General features: G+C 38.4%; 1 protein-coding gene across 1 annotated transcript; it reads left to right on the plus strand.

Annotated features, from left to right (window-relative positions):
* Positions 1–26464, plus strand: TXNL1 (thioredoxin like 1). Its single transcript, XM_030566124.1, has 8 exons — positions 1–208; positions 3179–3275; positions 5447–5620; positions 9548–9670; positions 11392–11461; positions 12038–12210; positions 17668–17772; positions 24728–26464. The coding sequence occupies exons 1-8, from the start codon at positions 111–113 to the stop codon at positions 24755–24757; spliced, it is 870 nt and encodes a 289-aa protein (XP_030421984.1). The 5' UTR covers positions 1–110; the 3' UTR covers positions 24758–26464.
* Positions 26465–27330: the final 866 nt, after the last annotated feature.

Raw genomic sequence — 27330 nt, forward strand, 5'->3', positions numbered from 1 at the left:
GCGCGGGCGCGGTGTATGCTGGGCGCAGCCCTTTCCCGCGGTGACTTTGCAGTTAAGCGAAGGCGTCTGCGGCTCGCGGTCTCAGCTTGTGGCGGGGACCCCCGGCCAGGATGGTCGGGGTGAAGGTAATCGCGAACGACACCGAGTTCCAGCCTGAGCTCAGCGCCGCCGGCTCCCGGCTCGCCGTGGTCAAGTTCACCATGCGGGGGTGAGTGAGTGGAGACCCGGGCACCCCGAGCCTTTCCCTGCGGCCGGGGCCGGCTGCCCCCTGGGGAGAGAGACGCGCCACTCCTGGGCCCTGGGACGCTGCTCCCCCGCAGGTCCCTGGTCTCTGCCTGTTTCAGACACCCCTCGCGCAAGGCCCTGGGCTTCCCGTCTGGTACACCCTGCTCTGCCTCCTCGCCGCCCTGCTGCACCTTTGCCTTGTATGGGGACGGGGGTCCTGGAGTATGGGAGGCGATGTGCTAACTTCGCTTCCCCTTCTGTCTCCTAAGAGTGATGGGTCCGGCTGGGTCTCTTGCTCGGGGTGCCATGGGTTGTGTAAGGGGCTCCTCCCCCTACCTGTCACTCGTTCCTCTACGGCCTAGAGGAGCGTGTGGAGCTGGGGAGTCTGAATCACAGTCCTGCACCAAACTTTGTGTCGGGTGTCAGATTCCCTTACGGGGAAGCGGTTTAAGGGCAGAGTTTGTGATCGCTCCTGATTGTGAAGGAGACATTTTGCTGTGTGAGTTTAGTGGGACACAGGCTGATCATTTGCTAATAATGTCCACGCAGGCTGTCTCAGGCTCAGATAGGTCCAGGTGACTCCTTTGTGTTTGTATAAAAGCCTGAATGTGTAAAAGATACTCTTCCATGGAAAGGGTGACTACTCCTTTGCTTTTAGGTAATTTAACTTCAGTAGACTGTGGTAGGTGGCTCAGGCATGTCTAATTTTAGTGATAATTTAGGTTTAGCAAATGCTTACTGTACCTTTTGCATTTTAACTTTGAAAATAGTCTTGGAAATCTTACAGTAATTAAAATTAAGAATATCAGATGTTGTCTAACTTAAACAACTTTTTAATTAGTGGTCAGAATGTTGCATCATCTTGGCTGTTGACAAAAATATTCTACTACTGTGGAAAGGATTAGGGAAACAGGTATTAATCTTTGTTTTATTAATACCTGTTCTGATTGCAAAGTGTCGATACAAAATTCATTAAAGTTTTTGAGTTTTAAACAGCATGCTTAATTAATGAAACTACAGTATTCTAAACTGAAGACTATATTTAGCATTTGAATCAGAAAACAAGCCCATTTTGCATGTAGCATTTTACATAACAGTGGGTTGTACATTAATTATATATAGTCTCGGAGGGGCTGTGTTTCTGCTTTATTGTATTGAATCCAATCTCACTGAAATCAGTCTGCTGTTGTAATTCTTTGAGCCCACTTTGCTGTTTGGATCTGCATATTTGTGCGTACTCTGGTTTTGGTACTGAAGTCCTGTAATCTTAATTATTAACCTTGTAGATCCTAGGAGCCTCAGTCATGGACCTGGACACCATTGTGCTAGGTGCTGTACAAACAGAACAAAGATAGTCCCTGTCCCAAAGAGTTGAAAATCTAAGCAGAATTTAAATCTTCCTCAGTTTTTGTTATAATACTCTAATCTCAAATTCTTTATAGAAACTTGGCTGTATCTTATTGCAGTCTTGCAGAATCCTGCTCTTCCACTTGCTCAAGGCAAATAAATGGGTCTTATGAGCAAGTAAAATACTATAACTGTTAGCACTCTCTTAACAAGTAATGCATTTTCTTACCTGCATAGAAGAATTCTGTTAAACTTGACTGACATGACCAAGCTTTAATGAAATTGTGTCTCAGACTTCTTTGTCCTAAAATAGGCATGTTTTAATATTTTGATCTACTACCGTGTTTGTAGCTGAATGTCTTACAACCGGCAAGAACAGCAGAAGTATTGTAGACTCTCATTAACTTCAAAGTGCTTCTGCTATAGTAAAGCACGGATCAAGAGCAAGTTACAGGCAACCATAAAAAAGTATTACTTTGCTATTAAATCATGTTGTAGAACAGCTGAAAAGAAATAAGGTGAGTGGTGGGGGAGGATATATGGGAGACAGCAGGGCATAAGTTGTCTGCCAGAAAAGTTATTTTAAGGGGATTTCCTCTACTCCCCTCAATTCTTGTTAGTTTCTTTATACTTTGATACTTCCTAGATATTATAGTGATTTGGGATTTTAAGTAAACTAGTTTTATTCTTAACTACAGTTGTACTACTTCCTTACTATAATAAATAATGTTTTTGGGGTAGCAACTATTAAGAGGTTACAATCAAAAAGAGAGCGGAGTTAACGAGCTGTAGTTAGGAGAGCAGTAGCATAGGTCCACATTATCAGAGGTATTTAGGCTACCAACTTCCATTGATTTCAATAGAATTTAGGAACCTAAATACTTTGAAGATTTGACCCTGAGTAACCTTATGAAATTTCTAAAGATGTGCCTTCCTACAGACACTGCTGCTGGGGATCAGTGACTTCTCATGCTGAATGCAGGAGAAAGGAGAAGATGAACTACATCACATTCATGGCTGAGTGAATGCTGTAGTAAAAGCTAATGTCACTTATGGTAAACCTTTAGCAGAGAACATGGAATTTTAGAGACACCAGCTATTATGGAAAAAGGCATTAATTATATAACTACAGTTAATAAAGTGAAAATTCAGTATATTTATTAAAATACTAAGTAGGGTTAGTCTGAGCTATTGATTTCTGTTTCCACCGAGTGTAGTTCAGTTCTCTTTCAGAGCAGCAAAGAACTCTGGCCAAAGTGGATGGGCTCCTTTTTACTTGATGTGATCTCCCTTGATAGTGATATGTGGTAACACTAACCAAACTAAACTAAAGTATAAAGTTTAGAGCTAACAGATGAAGGTTATCACTGTGTAAGCAGGACACATTATTTATATTTCTCACATTATTTTGTCTGTCATTTACAAATATCTAACCAGGTTTGCCAACCACCTATGAAAGGTGTTTTGAAACTTATCTGTAAGGGCCAAATGAATACACAACTCCCATTGACTTCAGTAGAGATTGGATATTGTATCTAGAGGCAAAATGTAGCCCCAGTTGCAAAAACTGGACAAGCTTACATCTTCCTTACATTTTCCTTAACAGATGTGGTCCTTGTTTGAGAATAGCCCCAGCTTTCAGTGCTTTGAGTAATAAATATCCCCAGGCAACTTTTTTGGAAGTGGATGTACATCAGTGCCAGGTGAGTATTTATACAAAAATACAGTTTGACCATTGGGAAGTAAAAGACCTTATAACGGGTGTGCAAACTATGGCCTGCTGGCTGGATCCAGCCCTTGAGCTCCCGCAACTTGCCCCTGCTCTGGCACTCCAGCTGGGGAGCAGGATTGGGGGCTGCTCTACATGGCTTCTGGAAGCAGCGGTATGGCTCCCCTCTGGCTCCTACACATAGGGGCAGCTAGGGTATGCAGTTTTGTACCTGCCCATGCCCCAAGTGCCACTCCCACATCTACAGTTGTCCGGGAACCGTAGCCAATGGGAGCTGCAGGGATGGTGCTAGCAGATGGGGCAGCATGCAGAGCTGCCTGGCTGCGCCTCTGTGTAGGAGCCGGAGAAGGGACATGCCACTGCTTCCAGGAGCCACTTGAGGTAAGTGCTGCCCAGAGCCTGCAACCCTGAGCATCCCCCCACACCCCAGCTCTGATTCCCCCTCCCGCCCTCCGAATCCCTCAGTCCCAGCCCAGAGCACCCTTGTACACCCGCAACTCCTCATCCCCAGCCCAGAGCCTGCACCCTCAGCCAGAGCCCTCATGATGCCCCAGCCCGGAGCCCCTTCCTCGCATTCTGAGCACCTCATTTCTGGCCTCACTCCCTCCTGCACCCCAACCCCAATTTTTTGAGCATTCATGGTCCGCCATACAATTTCTATTCCCAGATGCAACCCTCAGGCCGAAAAGTTTGCCTACCCCTGCTTTATAAGCTGCTCTTCATAAAAAAGTGGATAAGATATCTGGAAACCATGAATAAACATGTCATCTGGTACAAACTATGCATCTTAGGGCACTATGGTAATTAACTAATAAACTTACTGTAGCACTGACAGTTATATTAGAAAATTCTTGGAGTATCGGAGTGGTACCAATAAGACAGGAGAAATTACTGCATTTGTTTAATTCAAAAATAAAATGATCCTAGTCATTACTACCCTGAAATTCCTGAATGGTGTACCTGGTTGGGGGCAGTGTCCAGCAGGAATTGCTAATTATCTACAAAATCATGTGCAATAGTAGCATGATTTATGAAGAATAAATCTTACCAAACAAGTCTACATATATTTCCGAATTAACACCCCACTCCCCCCTCAAATAAGTATGTGTTGGGAATGCATCAGATACAATACCAGATTTTAGTTAAGCATTTATTAGTGACCTCTGAAATATTACTAAAACTTATTTCCAGTGGGGTTGGGAGTAGAGCAATACTGTCACTGGCTGAACAAAATGGTTAAATGATTAACATCAACATAGAGAGGCTAGGAATTATCTTTAAAATGACCAGTTGTCTTTCTTTCATTAGTGGAAAAAGGACAATAGACAACATTAACAGAACAGAACAGGTGACACTGAATCGTAATAGATTATGAGAACCAGTCAGGATAGATAACTAATACAAAGACATTTGAAGAGATTAGAAACATAGGTTAGGCAACCTATGGCATGTGTGCCGAAGGCGGCATGCAAGCTGATTTTCAGTGGCACTCACATTGCCCGGGTCCTGGCGACCAGTCCAGGGGGCTCTGCATTTTAATTTAATTTTAAATGAATCCTCTTAAACATTTTTAAAACCTTATTTACTTTACATACAACAATAGTTTAGTGTTTGTATTAGACTTATAGAAAGAGACCTTCTAAAAATGTTAATGTATTACTGGCACGTGAAACCTTAAATTAGAGTGAATAAATGAAGATTCGGCACACCACTTATGAAATGTTGCCGACCCCAATTTAGTGTATGTGTACTGTATGTTTAAAAATGTCTGGTTAAGGACAGTCATGGAGAAGGGAACAAATGAGGTTGCTATACATTGTTCTTCATTTTATTAGCAACCATGTCTGTCAGTCTGTAATCATGGGTTTAACCCTGATATGTGTTAGTAGGGGAAGGTGAAGAGCTTTAAGAGCTGCCAATTTACCTTATCCCAGAGTGAATGGTCTTTAGCTCTAGGGCTATTCCACAGCAACAGTTAATTACAATCTAAACTGGTTTTCTAGATGTGCCAAGATGCAAATGATCATGATTGCTAATACTCCATATTAATCTACTTCTTGTAGCACAATACTTTTTCAAGTTTTTAGAAATGTTTGTATCTAACATTTTATTACACAACACTAATGATCAATTTGTGAATTCTAGGGAACAGCTGCAACCAATAATATATCAGCAACACCAACATTTCTGTTTTTCCGAAACAAAGTGCGAATCGACCAGTATCAAGGAGCTGATGCTGTAGGATTAGAAGAAAAAATTAAACAGCATCTAGAGAATGATCCTGGAAGTAATGAGGACACAGATATTCCAAAAGGATATGTATGCATCCCTTACTTTAAGATTTTTTTACAAGTAAATTATTGCAAGTTATGTCAATGTTATCCTGTTTTCTAAACATACCCACTTTAGTTAGATCGGAATAAGTTTAGGCAGATACTTAAGTGTCTTAAGCTTTTTTAGAAATATCACCTGCCTTTTAACTTTTCCTTTTCCAAGCAAACTTTTAAAGAGTGACTTGTGCATAGTAATATATTATAGTAATGTTTGAAAGTGGTGTAACTACAAATCTCCTCATCCAAAATATTCCTCTAGGTCTGGAACTTGGATTTCATGTTTCACGTTGGAAAAATTTACTGTAGATATTTACTATCAGACATCTGTCTGTTTCCCTGTACATTTTTAGAAAGTGGTGATCTCTCTCCTAGAAAGTGACAGTTATTTCTGTAACTGCTAAAGCCTTAAAGGTTTTTTTGGACTGTTCCTTAGTGAGTCCTCTTTGCTACCTCTTCAGTATCTTCCTTTTCTTGTAACTTTTTCTTTAATCTTTTCATGCAGCTACCCCAGAATCTTGTTGGAAGCTGCTTATTTGAAGGGGTGGTCTGGTGGATTATCATAGTTTTGGTCGTTAATAGTTTCTAAGAATATTTGCAAAACTGGACCATACTGCCAAACTCTGTTTACCTGATTCCTCCCTCACTGCATAACAGAGCGATATAAAGTAGCTCTTGTTTTGGGGTTGTACAAAAAAGGAGTTCTGTGCGGGTTACAGTATCACAGCAGAATAGGAATGGGCAAGTACAGTTCTAGATAACCTGAATTTGTTTTACTTCTCTCTCATCCTTTTCTATGGAGTGATTAGTGCATAATCTTTCATGTATTTTCTATATCTTTAAAACTAAACACTAATTTTTAGTCTGTTGCAGAAAATTGTGGCATAGCATAGTCACAGGATACATAAAACTTTTTGCTTGAGGCATAAATGTTCACAGAAATTAAGGTAAACATTCCCCTCAGGAATGAATTTAGAGAAATATGTCATATAGACACCTTGAAAATTTAAATTTAAACTGCATGCATACATACAGAAAACATAGTCACTTTAAAATGGAAAGGGTAAGTATGAAAAAGAGCTAACATTTTTCCTTGGTTTGTTAGAACTTCTGATGCCTTACAGAAAATGTGAAGCTTGATTTAGAAAGTGTTCTGCTTGAATGTGGTTTTTTTTTTTTTTTTTTTAATTTCTCCTCACTTATCTCTGTTAGTAAGTGTTTTATTAAAATATCTCCTTGAACTACCTTTATTCCTAATGGTTGTTTTCCAACACTTCGTCACACAGCAACTAATGAGAGGGCTGGAGTAGATAGCATTTTAACTTCATGTACTAAGATTTGGAGGGAAGTCCATATTTTAAAACTATCATATGAAAAATCGACATTTTTTACCCTTTTTTTCTCATGCATGTTAATGCATAAAATTAAAAAAAAACCTGAAGTTTAAAAACCTTATTTTAGGCTGATTTTCTCTAATATTTCTGCTTGATCAGTGAAAACTAGAAGTAATCTGGTTCTCATTAGCACTCCGCTGAAATGCTTGAATTGCAAAAGCTGCGCGGGAATGTCTAATTCAACAGAAACTGAACTGGAATTTGAAAGTTTATGGAAACATTGCTGCTTTTTTATAAAGCCGTAGTGTCATAATAGCTGTATTGGGCCTAAATAACCTGACAGGTGTCCTTTTTTTGACAATAAAATGAATTTGTTTTATACAAACACTTGGGAAACACTGTTTCTAAATATTTTTTTGTGGTAATTCCATTAATTTTCAGACAAATCAAACCTTTTAGCTGGATACTTGGAGTTTTGAGTCACTGTTGCCAAACTATGATGCTTAAGAGTAATATGGTTTGAAATACTTAAGGAAAAAATCATTTCCTGAAAGTGCTGTTCTGCTTGTTTTCATGTTACCCTAAGGCAACTGTGCACTGCAAATCTTAAGCATGTCTGACAGCTGTACCAACAAACACATGTAAATGAGAAACTTAATATGACAAAACACTCTGATAGAGCTGTCATCTGAGGCGGCGTTCTCTGAGCAATATTTGGTATAATGTTTCTCCTTAAAAAGGGCTGGTTTATTGTTCTGGCAGCAATATAAAAACACTTTTGATTGACTACCTGGTATTATATTTCAGAAACACTAAAACCGCTAATAGATTCAATAACATGATAGCTTCACTACAGTAGTATGAAGGTTTGTATTAAGTATTAGGAAATATAATACATTAAACTTAACTCCGAATAGTAGTTGTGAAACCTAAAATTGTTAAATGTAAAAACGCATCTCTTTGGATGTTAAGTACTTCAAATTCATAGCTAAATAGAGACATCTACCATACAAATACAAATAACATACTCTTCCTGTTGAATCATTCTTATGTAAATAAACAGTAGGAATATGGGCCACTTGAATATGCAACAGTTCAGTTACACACTATGGTATCAGCGTTAGTGTTGTCTAGTTGTGAATGTAAATACTTACACTAATGTAACATTCAGCATGGCAACATTGTAATACAAAGAGGCAAAAGACTGTTTTTTAGCTTCACAGCCCAAAACACATTAGAAGTAATTTAAGTAACATGAGCACAAAAGTAGGTATACATCTGCTTTTTCGAAACTTGGGTAATTTCATAAAATGAACAGATTTTTTTTCCAAGTTCAGCCTCTACATAAAGGTGATAATTGTCTGGAAAGCTTTTTAAACAGAAGGCTCAAAAGATTTTGAGTAAGGAAAGCATGAAATCCACCTTCCCAGCTGAGGGGAGGATGGTATTCTGGCCACCTAACTTTTCATAACGAGTTGGAAAACAACGGAATATTTAAGCTATAAACTGAGCATATTCATTGTCCTTGGTAATGTATTTTTTTTGCCTCTTCGTGAGGTGGAATGTTTTAAACAAGTTTGAAAATTTGAGTGTGTGGAAACCTAGTAAAGAATTCCATTGAGTTATTAGCTGTGTACTTCACTGCATTACACAGTGATGTCACAGCTTTTTAGTGGTCCGTATCAGAACTTAAGCCTTCTTGAAGGCACAATAGACTCTTATCTCTTTGGAGAAAAACGGGGGGAGTTTTCCCCCCCAAGATATTATCTTGAGTGTATCTTGATCTAGATTTTGTATCCTATTGGTATATAGTTGGTGGTATTTCCATGTTTTTCTTTCATGATGCAAATACCCTTAGTTGGATACTTCATAAGAAAAAGTTCAACCATAAAGAAATCTACTCTTCAATGAATCAAGCAATTGCTGCTATTTGCTGTACTGAAAGCTAGTAGGCACAAGGAAAAGGGCTGGGGAATTCTTAATGCCTGATGAAACAATCTTAATTAAATACTAAAACTTGTTAGAAATGAGTGCAATCTCGTCATCAAAGCCTTTTATAAACTAGCAGCTTTTTTTCAGCGCTACATGTGAGAGGTAACAAGATTAGCTCTGCAGGTGGAGTCTAGTAACATTTACGGTGATAGCATTCTAAGCTGTTCCATTTACTGTACACAGTTCATCTTTGAGTAGGCTTACTTTTGGACTTTCTTAAAGCTTCAGTCTTTATGCCTGTTTTGCAAATGCATTATGAATAATTTTTTAGGATATAGTTCTTGTGCTTCAGCCAAAATACAGCCTCAGATAATTCACTTTATTATTGGTCTCTCTTGCTGTGGACTTCTGTGAATTTGCATTCCAGGGAACATGTGATTATAAAACTTGGAAAGGGTGGGGGAGTTTAACTAAAAAGTAAGATGAATGTTTTGTGTTCCTAATTAAGTTGTCTGACCAGTTTTATTATTTTATCTCCTATATACAATGAGGAGTTTCACTCATCCACATATTGACTAATCCTTTTAAATTAGTAGATGGCACATTTTCAAGCACCCAGCAAGCAGTACTGTTGGCTCTTTCTTTTTCAGATGGATTTAATGCCATTTATTAATAAAGCTGGCTGTGAATGTCTTAATGAAAGCGATGAACATGGATTCGATAACTGTTTACGTAAAGACTCTACCTACCTGGAATCTGACTGTGACGAGCAGGTATAATTTCAGTTTGTTTCAGAGGTAGATTATAAGTTTAAAGGGCAGTTTTTTCATTGTATTGGTCTAATACAGTTATCTAATTTTCATGTTTACAGTAGTCTTGGGATTAAAAAGCAGGAGAAATAACTTGTCTGGAGACTAATAGGTCTTCCTATCTTTCTCCTTCTGGCTAATCAAATGCCAAACAACACAGTACTTACGAGCAGCAAGCCTACAATAATAAACTATATACTTGATCAGGGATGGGCAAACTTTTTGGCCTGAAGACCACATCTGGGTATAGAAATTGTGTGGTGTGCCATGAATGCTCATGAAATTGGGGGCTGGGGACGGGTGAGGGCACCAGCTGGGGAAGCGGGCTCTGGGGTGGGGCTGGGAATGAGGGATTTGAGGTGCAGAAGACTGCTCTGGGCTGGGACTGAGGGGTTCAGCGGGCAGGGGGGATCAGGGCAGGGGGCTGGGGCAGAGTGGGGTGGAGGGCTCTGACTGGGGGTGCTGGCTCTGGGGTGGGGATGAGAGGTTTGAGGTGTAGGAGGGTGCTCCAGGCTGGGCCCAAGGGGTTCACAGAGTGGGAGGGGAACAGGGCTAGGGCAGGGGGTTGGGGTGTGGGCTCAGGGTTGCAGGCTCCGGGTGGCTCTTACCTCAGGCAGTTACAGGAAGCAGCGTCATGTCCCCCCTACAGCTCCTATACGGAGTCACAGGGGGTTCTGTGCATTTCTCTATCCGCGGGCACTGCCCATGCAGCTCCTATTTGCCACTGTTCCCGGCCAATGGGAGCTGTGGGTATGGTGTGCGGAGCCCCCTGGCTGTCCCTACACGTAGGAGCTAGAGCAGGGACATATCACCGCTTCTGGGAGCTGTACGGCAAGCCCCCAACCCCACTCTCCAGCAGGAGCTCAGGGGCCAAATTAGAAGTTCTGACAGGCCACCGTTTGCCTACCCCTGCACTTGATGATGAAAGCAGTAGACCTGTTACTGGATATTAATTGAAAGCTCAAGGGTTTATTTTAAACAGTGGAGAATTGACTTGGGGAAGAAAACGTTAAAATCAGTGAAAACCATAATCTCACATAGCTTTTAAAAGTTTTTTCCTTTACATAAAACACTGCTCTTGATGCTTCATAAAATGTTTTGATATTAAACAGAATTCTTAATTTGTGGAGTCTTTCAGGGATTTGGGTGAGATGGGGGGCTGCCGTGTTACTAATACAGATGAAGGCCAAGATTTTTTTGAAAATGAGTATCTAAAGTTAAGCTCTTAAACTTGTATTCAGATGTTTGGAAACTGTTGGATACTCCACAGTCTTGAAAATTGGGCCTCATTAAGGCATCTCAGAGGAAGCATCCAAAAATTGAGGCACCCAAAATTACTAGTGGCTTTTCAAAATCTTGCCCAGGATGTTTGGGTTAGGACTCTTAACTTTAGGTACCCATTTTCAAAAGTGTTGGCCAAAATCTCTGAGATACTTGGTTCAGGGTTCTGGTAGACTGGCTATCATTAAAATGACCCTTCTTACAAACAGTGTAAGAGGATATTCCCTATTCTCTAATAATACTTGCATATAAAGACTGAGAATATTAATCACATCCTGGCAATCACAGCTACTTTTCCTGAACTAAACACAGTTTTGACCTATTTTTCTAGTTTAAATATTTTTTTCTGCATTTCAAAATCTTCTGCGTTCAAAAATACTTTATCATAAACTTTTTCTCTACAGCTCCTTATTACTGTAGCTTTTAATCAACCTGTCAAGCTTTATTCCATGAAACTTCAAGGGCCAGATAATGGTGAGTAAAATGCGTCTATTCCTTCATTCATCAAATTGTTCCTAATAAGTTCCGCTTACACCATTTTTAAAGGTGTAAGTGTTCTCCCAGTTTTAACTAGACTCTTATTTCAGCATCCTGAATCTGTTAGCCGCACTTCCTGTTTTCTAAGCAGTATCATTATAACTATTAGCATTCATGTTGTATTCATGGCAAGAGGACAGTATGGATCGTATTGCTCTCTGGAAGTCTTGTAACAGCTTCATTGAAATTAGGGTCGGGGGGGGAGGGAAAGAATACATACAGTAGACTTGTTTTGTTTAAAAAAATTTTAATGTAATCTCATGCTATCCCTATCTTTTATTTTTGATATGGCACAGATGTTTATATTGACAATACATTAGAGTAAGGTGCAAATACAAATTTCTGAATCTATGCAAGATATAAGTACAGAAACCACACTTTTACATTTCAAAACTAAAATATTTAATTATCACTAAGTGTTTATATAACAAACTGTCCTAAAGATGTGTTTGAAATTTTATACTTTAAAATATGGTTCAGTTACTTAAAATTGCTGATTTGTTTTTAACACAGGTCAGGGTCCCAAGTATATAAAAATCTTTATCAACCTTCCCCGATCTATGGACTTTGAAGAGGCAGAAAGAAGTGAACCAACTCAAGCCTTGGAACTAATGCCGGATGATATAAAAGAAGATGGTATTGTCCAGCTTCGCTATGTAAAATTTCAGAATGTTAACAGCGTAACTGTAAGTAAAGCTTTCTCTTCCAAGCTTCATGCAAATGTAGCTATATGAAGTTTGGAAGTCTAATTTAAAATACTCTGGGACAGAATAATTGAGGTGACAAAGGTTTCAAAGCTTAGCCAGGTTTTCTTATAACAGTCTTCTCATTTCAGAGTGACTACACACTTATGCCAAATATAGGTTCATAGCATTTAAGGCAAGGAAGGGACTATAAAATATCCAGTTGAACTTACAGAATTATCAAAATCTAGGGCTGGATGGGACCTTAAAGTCATCAAGTCCAGTCCCCTGTGCTGAGGTAGGACCAAGTAAACCTAGACTGTCTCTGAAAGGTGTTTGTCCAGTCTGTTCTTAAAAACCTAATGATGGGGTTTCCAGAACCTCCTTTGGAAGCCTGCTTTAGTGCTTAACTACCCTTATAGTTAAGTTAGAGAGAGTTTTTCCTAATATCTGTCTCCCATGTTGCAGTTTAAGACTAAACATGCTCAGTTTTTTAACCTTTCCTCATAGGTCAGGTTTTCTAAACCTTTTATTATTTTAGTTGCTCTCCTCTGTACTCTCTCCAATTTATACACATGTACTAAAGTGTGGCATCCAGAACTGGTCACAGTATTCTAATGCAGGCCTCACCGGTGCTGTGTAGAGTGGGACAGTTATGTCCCATGTCTTACATACAACACTGCTGCTAATATTCTGGGGTGTGTTCACCTTTTTTTGGCTGAATAATGTGTATGTTACAAGGCATTACGTTTCTCTGGGTTACCCCCATACTGAACTCAATAACTTGTTTGTATAAAGCACATCTTCCAAAAGGGCATCTGGGCACTTCCCTTAGTAGTTTGTTCCTGATGGTTATTCACTTTCTGTTTAGAAATAAAGCCCCCTTTTTTAAAATGTGAATTTGTCTAGCTTCAACTTCCAGGCATCAGTTCTTGTTTTGCTGTTGGCTGCTAAATTAAACAGCCCTCTAGTACCCAGCATTTTATTCCTGAGAAGGTTCTTACATACTTTATCAAAAAGATTCAGAAATTATCTGATTAAACTGAATAGCTTGGGATCTCTGTCTTTCACTTGAGTGCATTTTCTCTAACCCTCAAATAATTTTTGTGGCTCTTTTCTGTACCCTCCCCACATCCTCTTCAAAATATGGACATCAAACTAGATGCAGTATTCTAGTATCAATGTTGTTTACAGAAGTAAAATTACCTTCCTATTTACCTCGCCCCTGTTTATACATCAAAGGATTGTATCAGCCCTTTTTGCCACATCATCACACTGGGAGCTTATGTTGAGTTGCTTGTCCACTGTGACTCCTAAATCCTTTTTCAATCACTGTTTTTTCCAAGGTACAGTCCTCCGTTTTGTGGGTACAGCCTGCATTCCTTGTTCATACAAGTGTAACTTTGCATCTGTCTGTTAAAACTCATTGTTTGAATGGGCCTGGTTTACCAAATCCAGATGTATGACAGTCCTATCCTTGTTATTTATCACTCCACTAATCTTTGTGTCATCCCCAACTTTATCAGCAGATACTCCATATTTACTTCTAGATCATTGATGATGATGTTGAATAGCATTGGGCCTAATACAGATCCTGTAGAACACCGGTAGAAACACCCCCATTGACAACTACTTCTTGAGATATCATTTGCCAGTTTTAATTCATATAACCTCATAGACTCATAGGTCAGAAGGGACCAAAATGATCATCTAGTCTGACCTCCTGCACAAGGCAGGCCACAGAACCCTACCCGTCCACTTTTATAACAACCTCTAACCCAGGACCGAGTTATTGAAATCCTCAAAATTGGTTTGAAGACCTCAAGCTGCAGAGAATCCACCAGCAAGCGACCCATGCCCCACGCTGCAGGGGAAGGCGAAAAACCTCCAGGGCCTCTGCCAATCCGCCCTGGAGGAAAATTCCTTTCCGACCCCAAATATGGCGATCAGCCAAACCCTGAGCATGTGGGCAAGACTCACCAGCCAGCACCCAAGAAGGAATTCTCTGGAGTAACTCAGTTCCCATCCCATCCAACATCTCCCCGCAGACCATTGAGCAGACTTATCTGGTGATAATCCAAGATCAATTGCCCAAATTAAACTATCCTATCATAACATCCCCTCCATATACTTATCAAGCTTAGTCTTAAAGCCAGATAAGTCTCTTGCCCCCACTACTTCCCTCGGAAGGCTATTCCAGAACTTCACTCCCCTAATGGTTAGAAACCTTCGTCTAATTTCAAGTCTAAACCTCCTAATATCTAGTTTGTACCCATTCGTCCTCATGCCTACATTAGTACTAAACTTAAATAATTCCTCTCCCTGCCTAACGTTAACCCCCGATATATTTATATAGAGCAAGCATATCCCCCCGCAGCCTTCTTTTGGCCAGGCTGAACAAGCCAAGCTCTTTGAGTCTCCTTTCATAAGGCAGGTTTTCCATTCCTCGGATCATCCTAGTAGCCCGTCTCTGGACCTGTTCCAGTTTGAATTCATCTTTCTTGAACATGGGACACCAGAACTGCACACACTATTCCAGATGGGGTCTCACCAGCACCTTATATAACGGTACTAACACCTCCTTATCCTTGCTGGAAATACCTCGCCTGATGCATCCTAAAATGCATCCTAAACCTGTGGTTTGGTACAGTATAGTGCTGATTTTTAATTAGAATGTTGTCTGGTATTAAGTCAAATGCTTTACAAAAGTCGAAGTGTATTACATCTATGCAGCTGCCTTTCAACAAAACTTATCTTGTCAAAAAATGAAATTACCTATTTTTCATAAAACTGTGTTGACTGGCATTAGTTATATTGCTATTCTATATTAATTGATTCCTTTAGCAGTGATTCCTTTATCTTGTTTGGGGTTGATGTCAACTAACTGCCTATAGTTATCCAGGTCATCCTGCTTGCCATTTTTGAATATTGGCACAACATTAGCAATTGTTCCGACTTCTTGATTTTCCCTGGTATTCCAAAATTTATTAAACTAACATCAGTGGAGCTGAGCTCCACCTCAGCCAGGAGGTTGGGGGAGATTACTCTTTATTGTCCTTACCTTTGGCAGGCATTGATTTCCCCCCCCCCCCCCCATGGCTTTGCCTTCCCTTATCAATTTTCTGCACCTCATAATTTACTAATTTATATTGTCTATTTCCCCTCTTTTCCATTTATTATGCAAAGCTTTTTTCCCCCAAATTGCTGCCTTCACTTAGCCATTGAATAGTTTTTACTCAAAGTTGTCCTTGTGATTGTGGAGTTGTCTGCTGTTCAGACCACCACTTATATAAAAGAATTGCAGGCCACAGCCTTTTTTTCAACAGAGGTTGGTCACGAACATGCTCTGACAACTAGCTGGAATGTAATGCTTCCCAACAAAGCCACAATAGCCAGATTGAATCATATCAAGTAGTCACAGAAGCTCACAGTAGAACACGTGAATCTCTCCTCTGGGTTTGAACTACTTGACAAGATCATAGCATTTGCACGGACAGGTTATATGGACAGTCTTAAAATGAAATCTGCATGTTGTACCAACTTAGCATTTAGTACAGACTGATATCCATATAGTAATGGTTCTTTGTCTGCACTGTGGTCAGTTTCAAGTTTTTTCTCCTATCTGCTGCTTGTTAATTCCCAATAGTCTCCTGCAGGCTCATAGGTTCTTAGGTGTGAGACTCTTGTATGCATTTGTAAATTTATCTTATTAAACAGTATATGAACAACATCCTGTTAACTGTGGAATCTACATTTAATTGTTAACTGAACAATATAATATAACTAATTTAAAAAACTTCCTGTGGGTTTCATAGTGGGGGCATGCGGCAGGTAAGTAGCTCCTAGACATAGAGGGACAGAGTTCTTGGCACCAAAAAGGTGCCTGATCCAGTGTTGTTCTCTGAAGTGCTGGTTTCAACTGTTATGTGAAGACTTGTACATCAGACAAAATTTCACCAAAATTTGATTCAGCTAGCGGATGCATCATCAGGAAATGATGAATGCAAATATAGTCCCTAGTCCTGCAAAGACACATGCTTCACTTCAAGTATGTGAACAGCTAGATTGACTTCTGTAGAACTACTCGCTTTCATAATGGTAAGCATATGCCCAAGAGTTTCAAGGAGTGGGTGCTAAGATTTTACGATGTCGTTGCCGCAGTGACCATCTTCTCCAAATGTAGATATTCCCCCCGCCCCCCAAGTAATAGTATGTTATTGGGGAAAACCTAAAGGCCCCAGCCAGCAGGATTGGGACCCCATTGTGCTAGGCACTTAACTAGCAGAGTCTATGCTCCAAGATGCTTGCAAAAAAGACAGACAATAAATATCCGATTTGTCAAAAGTTACAGTGTAACTTCTTCCGACTTCCCCTAGAAAAACAATCCCCTCCTGTGCCCCTGGCAAGCACGTTCCTTCACAGCCCTTATTTACCACAAATTCCCTCTCTTCATGCTATCCAGTCCTTCTAGGAAAAACATTTCAACTCACTGCCATTGGAAGACTTATATTTATTTATATTTTAAAAATGGCAACTAATACTGCTCCCTGTCTCATGATGCACAGGGCCCATAGTAGCCCTCTAATATTTGCTGCTCTCCCTCCTCCTGGTGGGGGAGAGAGGGCTCTTGTTGCTATTCTGCTGTAAGGGTGCAGGAGACCCACAGGATCTCTTCCTTGCACTCCCCCATTGTGTCTGCTGGTCCCAGTTCCTGACCATTTCCCTTTCCTGAGATAATTGATTTTTTTCATTTGTCCATTTTACAGTATGTATTGGTTTTTGTGACGCAAAGCCAGTTTAAACCAAATTCGAAAACGTATTTTGGTTTTATAGATTTCTTATTACCAGTTCATACTTCTTTAAGAAGAGAAAGTGATAGAAATATGGGACAGCATTTATGGAGCCATGTAAGTTATCCCTACTGAGCTCCTGTTGAATTCTAACAAATCTTCATATTGAAAAAAACGTAATATCATTACTTCTTCATAGCAAATTGTGTTGATTTCAATAAATATAGAAAATGGTTAAACAGCCGTTTGATATAATCTGAAAGTAGGTAAATTAACTGTTCACCTGCAGTTCCTTTGATGCCTCAGATTTAAAAGCTTCTTGCTTGCTTACTACTTCTGATTTAACCACAGACCTGAAAGTTGGAGAAACCTAGATTCTACCTTGCTGCATGCTTGATTGGTAGTCGTTTTTACAGAGGTGAGCAGAGAGATTTAATAAGGAGATTGGCCTCTATTTAAAGAAGTCTGTAGTTATTTATACTTCCCACAAAGTAATATTTTTGGGGTATACTTCTGAAGCTGTTGGGTTGTCTGCCCCCACTTTTTTCTAAAAATTTTAGAAACTAATAAGTGAGGGAAGGATTGTAGTGTTAGCCAAACTGCTGTAACTACACCATGTATATTAAGATAGTTCATATGTATTACTTCTAACTTTGTTTACTTTTTTTAGTTATTTGTCCAATCCAATCATGGTGATGAAGAGACGACAAGAATTACATATTTTACATTTATTGGAACTCCAGTCCAAGCAACAAACATGAATGACTTCAAGCGAGTAAGTTGAATTCCAGAACATGCACATGAATGTTTAATTACATTTTTAAAACAAGTGTGTGTTAGTGGATTGGTAGTTTCATTCTCAACTAAGTGGATTCTTTCTATAATTGTTCATTTTGTGTTAGGATACCTCTTATTCCTCTCAGTGCAATACATGTGCCTTTGAAACTTTAGAAATTTTGACTTTGGGGCAACTTTGTCTGTGATGTGTAACATGCCTAAGAATCTTTCAAGATGAAAGGCATTTTGGAATAACAATTTAGACATTCAGTGGGGGATAAACAATGATCACTTAAAGAATGATCACTTAAAGATTATATGTAATAGTTGCAATGTTTGTGGTGTCTCTGAATATTCCTGTGCCCTACAGGTGGGCAGTTTGTAGAAAAGCCATTGCACAGATTGGAAAATAGAAAGCATAAGTAAACTAAAATAAATCTATGCCTGAAGATTTTGTTCAGGAGGCAATTTTAAATAGACTAGAGATTTGGAAATACTTGGTTATAAGGCTGCTTCTTCAATAATGTACGGTGTATTTATCTTTATACAATTTCATAACTCTAATTTTAATTTGTTCCAATATCATTTAAGGGCTGTTTATTCCTAATCAAAGGAATAGCCAGACAAACACTTGAGCTGCTTTTGGACCACCCTGGGTGGGGCTGAAAGTAGGTGCTTTGAGGGTTTAAAGGAAATGGAGTACTCAGTGGGTAGCCAACTCTAACACTACTTCTACACTACAGCTTATGTCGGCAGAACTTCTGTTGCTCAGGAGGGTGAATAAACCACCACTCCACACATGCACCCCTCCGAGCAACATGAGTTCTACTGACATAAGTGCTGATGTGGACAGTGCTATGTTGGCAGGACAGCTTCTGTTGCCGACATAGCTTCTGCTGTTTGAGGGGGTGGTTTTACTATTCCGAATCAAACTCCATTTAAAACTGGCCAATTAAAATGTGTTTGAGCCAGTCAATTCAGCATGTAACTAGTCTCATACTAGTGCAGATAAATAGTATTACTAAAGCCTTTAAGAGAACTTTCACTGCAGTGGTAAACAAAACTTGATGGTTTACACCAATAGTATTTGGCAAAAAATTATCTGGAAGCCTTTATAACATTTAGAATTGTAAGGATTTACAGATAAACTTATATCCATTAGATTAAATGTGATACTGCAAAACTGTACAGTTTTAACACTTGATTTAATACACTCAAACTTGAAAAGACAATGACTGAGAAAGCTGTGTTAAATGTGCTAAAAAGTGATTGGATTGCTGATTTAGAATTGTTTAATGTTTTCAGTTGGCTCTAAACCAGAAGAAATGTGTAGATAAGTCTCTTAGCACCCAATTACAATGAGTAGCCAAAGACATCTGTTTATGCTCTGCTTTTTAAAAAAAAAAGACTTACCATTTTGTGTTGTGTGAATTTTACAGCATTCTACAGCATTGCTATTAAGTCTGTGAAATAGTTTTTCATCTTCACTGCTTCATAATCTGAAAAATTCATTTTTCACATAGACATCTTGATCTCTGTTCCAGGAAGATCTTTTTTAACTGTTTGAGGAAAATTTAGAGTTGAAAGTGAGAGACTTTTCTGCATTTTAAAAATGTTGGAATACTATTTTATTCACTAACGAACTGGATTTCAGGCTTGTTATATAAGTAGTGCTCAATGAGGTGCATGCTTGCTAAGTTTAGGAAAAAATTTAAAACTCTTGAATATAGCACTGAGCACAGACAGTGGAAAACCTCTCTAATTTTTAAGCTACACAGTTCATGTGATACAGCACACAGCTGTCCCAAACTGTTGCCTCTGTCTGGACTCTCCGCTATGGCCATCTGTCATCTTCCCATTAGTGGTTTTTTTTTAATGCACTCATTGGCTCTCGCATTCAGTTAAGACTTACTATGTCTTCATAAAGCTGTGAAAGCACCTAGAACTGGTGCAGTTCTCCAGGCATCTCTTGCTTTCTTTGTTCTGGTTTGGGTGAGTGAATCCAGATGTCAATCCTTGCCTCTGTGGAGAGCAGGTCTTAAAACTGCTCCTTGGTGGACTTCTTGGAAGCACCTGTATAGTTCTCGTAAATAACACACCAGTGCATCTGAGTGCATGCTCCCTGAAGTGTACACGTAAGTGCTGCAGTCAAAGGAATACACACTTCTGAGTAGCAAAGAATGTACTTGTGCCTCTGTAGCCTCCATTTTAAAAAGTACGAAAACTAATGTTAAATATTATTTAAAGTTGTACAGTTAAATCAATCAGGAAATGCAGAAGTTAAAGGGATAAATTCAGGACTGTTTTAACCAGATATGAATTTGTCCAAGACTCCTAGGACAAAACTTAGCCACCAAATTAAATATGTATACACCTCATTTGTAATAATTCTTATTTTAATTCCAGAATATGTAATCTTACTGTTAAGTATTTTACCGTAACATGTGGGCTGTGTAGTCTGGCAGAGTTACGGTTCCCATAGGAATTTTAACTTTTTGCAATTTAGCTGTACAGCCTTAATGTTCTGGTAACATAGCGTTGGACATTATATTCAAATGTATAAAAAAGATATTGAATAAAAAGTTAACCGGGAAACTCTTCAAAACCCATTTTCTCTTCATCTGCAGGTAACTATGTATAACTCCTGAGAACTCACTATTTTAACTTTGTTCACTAATCTCAATTTTGGCTCAAACTAGGCTCCATTGTGGTCTTTTAATTATAATACAAATAAAGATGTAACTGCAATATAACTGTAACAGTTCCTTATAATCAGTGCTCCCAGTAGATGCTTTCCTTTATCCCAGTCTTCTGCTGTCTTAACACTTTGTATAACTTGTCTGATTTAGACAGTAGTTCATCAGGGAGGGACCATCTTGTTTGTGTTTAAAGTACTATGAGCATCCAAAGTGCTATATAGCTAACTAAGCTTAAACTGAGCAGCTGCTCAAGAGGTAAAAGGTAAACAGAAAAGGGCCACAGCATCCAGTACTTAAAATGTCAAATGTAGAATTTGTGGTTAGTTAAATCTTGTACTGAAAATTAGTAAAAACAATAAGAAGCTGCTGGTTGGTCTTTCAATGATAACTTAACCTGCTATCTGTGAATGCTCACTGTGACACATGGATCTAGCTATTAATGTTAGGTCAATGAATAAAATGATGCAAAATACAAAATGGCTTTTAAACTTACATTGATAGGCTGTAGCTCCTCCCTCTTCTCTGAAACTTGATTTTAGCTGATGAGAAGTGGGAACTGTTAAATGCTCCAAAACTTTAATAGAAAACTTGAGTGGATTGTGCTAAATTGAGGGATGTGGGGGCAGGGGAGAAAGAAGAGACTCTATTGCGCCGCTTAAGTGACGACATGAACAGCAGGAGAGTGTAAATAAAATACATGTATTTTCCTGGAAAGTTAATGCACAGTAAGAATACTTCTTGAAATGCTTGCTTTATGACCATCTTTATAAATGTAATAAGATGGGACAGTGTGATAGTTTTGAGAACTAAACATCATCAGTATGTTGACATCTAGTTTTTGCTGTCTGCCAATGCAAGCTATGTATTCATTAAAGCTACCATACCTATAGTGCATATAAAATTGTTGCAGATTACTTTTAAGGTGTTTCCCTCCAGAGACTTTGCTAGGCTAGGTTACCCTGCTAGCCAGAGCAGCCAAGTGAGATGGGTCAAAGAAGTGGGTTTGTTTTATTTCCCATTTGTTAGCATCCGAGTTCTAGGTGTCTTGCTGTTGAACGTTGTAGCGAACTTGCAGTCTGAATTTTTTGGGGAGGACAGAGGATCTTTCACTCATGTCCCAGTATGCTTTTAACATAGATTTCACTTTATATTCATTACTCATTAATATCAGCATTCTAGAACCCTTATAAGCTACTGCTCCTTTTTGGAATCGAGGTGTAGGTGCATGTAAAAAGTAGTTTCCCAAGCCCCAGATGATCATAGCTTTTCATTTCTTCTTAAAACTGCACACCAGGCTGCTTTTCCTTTTTTCTAACATCTTGTTTTTGTTTTTTCAGCTTAACTTCCCAACCCCAAAGAACTAAAAATGCAGAAGAAAATGTTTTAAAATGAATATTAAGAGTGACCTTGTCTCGTGCCACACCCCTCCCTGCTCCCTCCGTTCATCTACCATCTGTCTCTCTCCCTTTCCACAATCTCGCCACTGGTGCAAGAGCCTTCTCCTCTGCAGCTACTGTGCTCTGGAACAGCTTTCCTGTACCTCTCTGCTTCATCAACTCATCTTTTTTAATCCCATTTTAAAATCTTTTCTTGCTCAAGTTTGCTTTTTAATTTTTATGCTTGTTAACATTAAAACTAGATAGTAGATTTGTTACACTACACATTTCTTTGATTTTTATAGTCTATCTTGTGTTTAATTCTATAAAGCAATTTGAGATGCAGTTTGAGACTTTGGCAAATACTTTAATATGGCTTTTATACAATTTATTGTATGGGGAATAACATTAGAACAGGTTATTAAGGTGTAATCTATCATGAAGACAATCTCAGGATTTTTCATCCCCAGTTATTTCAAAATTTTCAGTTTAGTTGGCTAATTTTTTAGCAGAAAGATATTTAGCAAATCACACCAATTTAATTTCTCTTTCCATTGTTGGGCCAGTCAGATCAAGAAATTATTATATATTTACATTTTTACAAAATGTCTAATGTTAAAGATTTGTATTATGTCACAATTGCAGTACCTATTCATAGTTAAGGTATGGTATCTTACAAACAACTGCCATATAAAGTGTCCCATAAGTGATGGGAGGGAGATGAATGTCTTGTAGAAAATAAGAAACTGCTGTTCTTACAACCATCCTCCATTTGGGGCAGGGATGGGAAATGAGCCTTTTTGGCCTGTAATGACAAAAATATCCATTCTGGTGCTTAATTTTTGCAGATAATACACATGGGCAAGTTGACAATTCCCAGCTCTGAATGGTATAGCTCTATTTCTTGATTGATGTTACACATCTGCTAACATCTTAATAATCTTTAATATATTAGTGTTTTTCTGCTTAATCCAAATTTGGGCATTGTGCTTGGGGTTTAAGGTACACAGTCAAAGAATATATATTTTGTTTACTTATTTGTTGAGTTGAATTATTTTTTTAACCTGATTAATCAAACTTTAACACAAGTGAATGGATTTTTTTTTTATGGGCACCTCAACGTTGCTGCGCAACTAGAATTTTCTTGGCCCTACCCATTAGGCTCTACAGCTCAATGAGCATCCTCCTGGCCACCGGCTCTTTGGAGGAGGAGCTGACCAATAGATACCAAAGCTCTTTACAAGGGAATTCAGTCAGTATGGTTTTTTAGTCAGAGCAATTGCAGTCGAGTGGTGAAAGGCATTTCCTTTCAGCTGTTATGGACCTTGCAGGGGAGGAAATACTGGGAAAAATAACCCAGAGCTCCCATTTGTCACAGCAGAACATAATCGCTGTTCCAACCAGGTACACCAACCTTCATCATTTCAGCCAGTACTAAAGTACTGAGCTGTATGAACCTTTGAGAACATGCTGTGTCCTTGGGAAGCCATGTATTGCAAAGGTAACCATACTATCCCTTAACACGTTTTGCCACAGTAGTCAATTTACTAAAATACAGAGATTTTTACTTTTCAAAGATTTCAGCCTTACCAGTATTATAGTGCTATTAACGTGTCCTATTAAATACATAGGATTTAATTACAACTTCAGCTTCAAAGCATAATCTTGGTAACACTGGCAGGTAGGTAAGTACTGCTCTCAAGTTTAGAAAGGTAAACAAAGAACCTGAGGATGACTTGCTCAAGGCTACATGGTAAATCAGGGTCAGAATTAAAATTAGAACAGCTTCTATCCTCCAGACCTGTGCTATGATTATTCAATTGTTAACACAGATTTTTTTTCATAGATTCATAGACTTTAGGGTCAGAAGGGACCAATATGATCATCTAGTCTGACCTCCTGCACAAAGCAGAACCTGCACAGAACCCCACCCACCCACTTCTATAACAAACCCCTTTTCACTTAATTTGTTTAGTTTGTAACCAGTTATTCTTCTGGGTTGGCAAAAACTCAGCGTGGTTGTGTTCTGAAAAGTGACTAAAAACCATTTTACATGTAGACAGCAGATCTATCGTGTATGTGCTTATCTTAGCCAGGTGAGCTGGATTCTCTTCCTTTTTGTGCAGCAGCAGAATTGTTTAAGCTCCAATCAGTTGTACCTTTGCAACCTCAAAGCTAATGAGGTTGCATTGGTGTTAGAAGGCAAATCTTCCCTCTAAACCTTGATTACTGATGATACCTAGAAAGGGAAGAACAAAACTTGAATTTGATTCTAGACTGAGTTTGCAGAGCTGGCAGTTAGAAAAAAAAAAAATTTCACTAACATTGAGCATACTTGATATCCAAGTCATTGACAATAAATGTGGAATGCTGCTGCTTTTAGTTAGTTTTCAGCGTTGAATTACATTATAAAGCAAAAATTTCTCCAAGACCTGTCTTTAATATAGATCTAGTTCATCTCCTACAACAACTCTTGAAATTTCGTCCCAGAAGGCTAGGTTTGGGGTAGTCTTACCACTGCATTTTTGTTGTGTGTTCAGGTCTGATTCTTGACACCTAATTTGTTCTGTGAATAATAAAAATATGTGGGCTGTTGCTTTTTCCTAACTTGTCTCAAACAAACGAGTTCTTTGCTATCTAGATTAAAAATACTTGAGGTTGGGGCATTCCTCACATATCCCCTGTCCTGTTTAATTCCTGCAGGAATTTACAGCTCCCTCTGCATACAGCACTAGAACGCGTGCTGAAAAATCCATTAATACCACTGCAAACGGGGCCACTTCATTTAGTTTGAAGCTTATAAAAAAATTGGTTGGGGAGCTGTTTGTTTTCTAACATAACTTTCATAAGTAGTGATTTTCTATTTTTCTTTTATCAGGTGGTAGGCAAGAAAGGAGAGAGCCACTAAGATGCAAGGAACACTGGATCGCCTTATTAAAATCAAATGGGATCTTCACTTTATCTGCAGTTCCTGGATAATTGCTTGACTGTAGCCAGAGACTGTCAATCTGTTTCATTTAATGCCGTTACCAATAAATCATTGCTTTTGTTGAGATGGAGTTTCACTAGAGTATTTCTGTTGTAATCTTGGTACATGTATTTGTAAATAAAATTCATTACTTTTGCCAAGTTTTAATTTTGTCATTGTAATAACTAAGGCTTTTTTTACAGTTTCATTTAAATTTCAAAACTAGACTGGCTTATCTTTAAAAACAGAAGACTTAATGTAGCCTGCATTTGTTTAATTAGTTTAAAATGTCAAATTTAAATAAATCATCTTTGGTTTTCTGAAAGTACGTTTAAAATAAAATCCAGAGCTACTTTCTTATAAGCCTGTGCTAATTTATGATCAGCATTGATACAGTATGGATATTTCTCAAAGGGAATAATTTTTTTAGTCTCCCTTTTCCCGTCCAAAAATAGAGAGTGAGGAAGCATATTTCAAATTACTGTTGCATCAACGTAACTTGTTTGTTTGTTACAAGTTGCACATCAGTTGAAACAAACAGTAGGATATGACAGTTCACTACAGATTAGACACCATGAAAATTCGTGGTAATCTTTCAAAATACCATCTCCAGTTGGAAAATTGTGAACTTGGTAGCCAGATACACACACTCACAGGATATGCAGTTCAGGAGAGGGCCAGGTACTACTGATGCCTGTAGGTTTATAAGATCCCTTTGTTACTGCTGAACTTAATTGGGCATTATATTCTTTCTCTCAATCTTGATATAGAAATGCTCATTGCAGATACCATTCTTACATCTTAATCTGAATTCCGTAAAGGATGGGTGTCTGTGCTCAACTGCTTAAAATCTTTTTTGCTAAAATTCCTTGGAAATGTGCCCTAAGTAATTTTAATAAATAAATTCCTATAAAGTTTTACTAAGTGGTTTTTAATTGGCATAATTAGTTCCTTTGTAAAGTTAAATTTGTTGCATTTCTAATTACAATAAATCCCAATAAGAATTAAATCCTCTCCTACTTGGCATTCTTTTCTTTAACACAGTAGGGATTCTTCCGTACTGGCTTGGCAGATTTACACATTTATACCAAGGTAACTTTCTCTGCATAGAAATTTCCTTTGAAAAATTTTGAGATTGTGCAGAAAACTATACTTTCTATGAGGCACTTCTTTAAAACTGTATTGCTACATACCCCTCTTTACTCATTCCTTGGTATTGCACATATTTAATGGCATTAATGCCTTGATTTCTTTTGTAATTCCTAAATATTTTGCTTAAATGGGATATGAGGTATCTGAGACACTGTATATAGAATTTAAAATCACTTTTAAATATAATCAAGGGCAATATGAATAACTGTTTCTGTTTATAATTTTGTACACTAACTACCTTTTGGGTTATTGTTAAAGTGCCTCATCTTATCTATTACTTACCTCATACTATTGATACCTGAGAGAATTTGATAACCTGGTGATTCTCATCTTTGTAAAAGGTCAGATTTGTATAGTTTGCCTCTTCTGTGACTTCATTGGTTGCATGGTGCATACTTTCCATATCTATACAATGTAAATAGATCTAAAATGTTTAGCAGTAACTGTAACATGTTCAGTTGATGGAAAGAGTTATTAAAATCAGGCATATCAAATACAAAGCCGAAATTCTGATAATTTCACTCTTTAGGAGAAAAGATGTCCTGAAGTAATCCTAAATGTTGAAACAAACATGAATATAAGGATATATGGTAGAAGACTCACCTATGTTGTTTATTGCTTTGAGTAACTGCTTTCTTAATGCAGGAAAGCTACTTCCTTGCACTTGATCTATATTTGATTATTCTAAATTAATAAACTAGAATTATTTTTCCACCTAGTACATGTGGTTTTACACCACTCGGTATAATCCAAAAGCCGTGTCCATTAAATGGTGTTTAATATTGGTTCACATAAGCAACAGTCACTAACATTCACTGTTTTTAAGCTAAATCAGTTTTCTGGGATGCATCCCAGTTAAATGTATCCTGATTTAGCATACACTGTTTCTATAAATTCATAGAAATGTAGGACTGAAAGGGACCTCAAGCTCTTTTAAATCCAGCCCCCTACAGTGAGAGAGGACCAAGTGAAACTAGACCAAGATGGTAGGTATTTGTCCTACCTGTTCTTAAAAACCTTCGATGATGGAGATTCCACAACCACCCTTGGAAACCTATTCTAGAATTTAGCTATCATTATTGTTATAATTTTTTCCCTAATATCTAACCTAAATCATCTTTGCTGCAGATTAAGCCCTTTACTTTGTGTCTTGCCTTCAGTGGACATGAAGAACCATTGACCTCTGTCCTCTTTATAGCAGCTTCTAACATATCTGAAGACTTTATCTGGTGTCCCCCTCAGTCGTCTTTTCTCAAGACTAAACGTGCCCAGTTTTTTAATCTTTCCTCATAGGGCAGGTTGCTCTCCTATGGACCCTCTCCATTTTATCCACATCTCTCCTAAAGTATGGTGCCCAGAAT

Source organism: Gopherus evgoodei, chromosome 6 (genome assembly GCF_007399415.2).
Source record: "Gopherus evgoodei ecotype Sinaloan lineage chromosome 6, rGopEvg1_v1.p, whole genome shotgun sequence".
NCBI classification, from domain to species: Eukaryota; Metazoa; Chordata; order Testudines; family Testudinidae; genus Gopherus; species Gopherus evgoodei.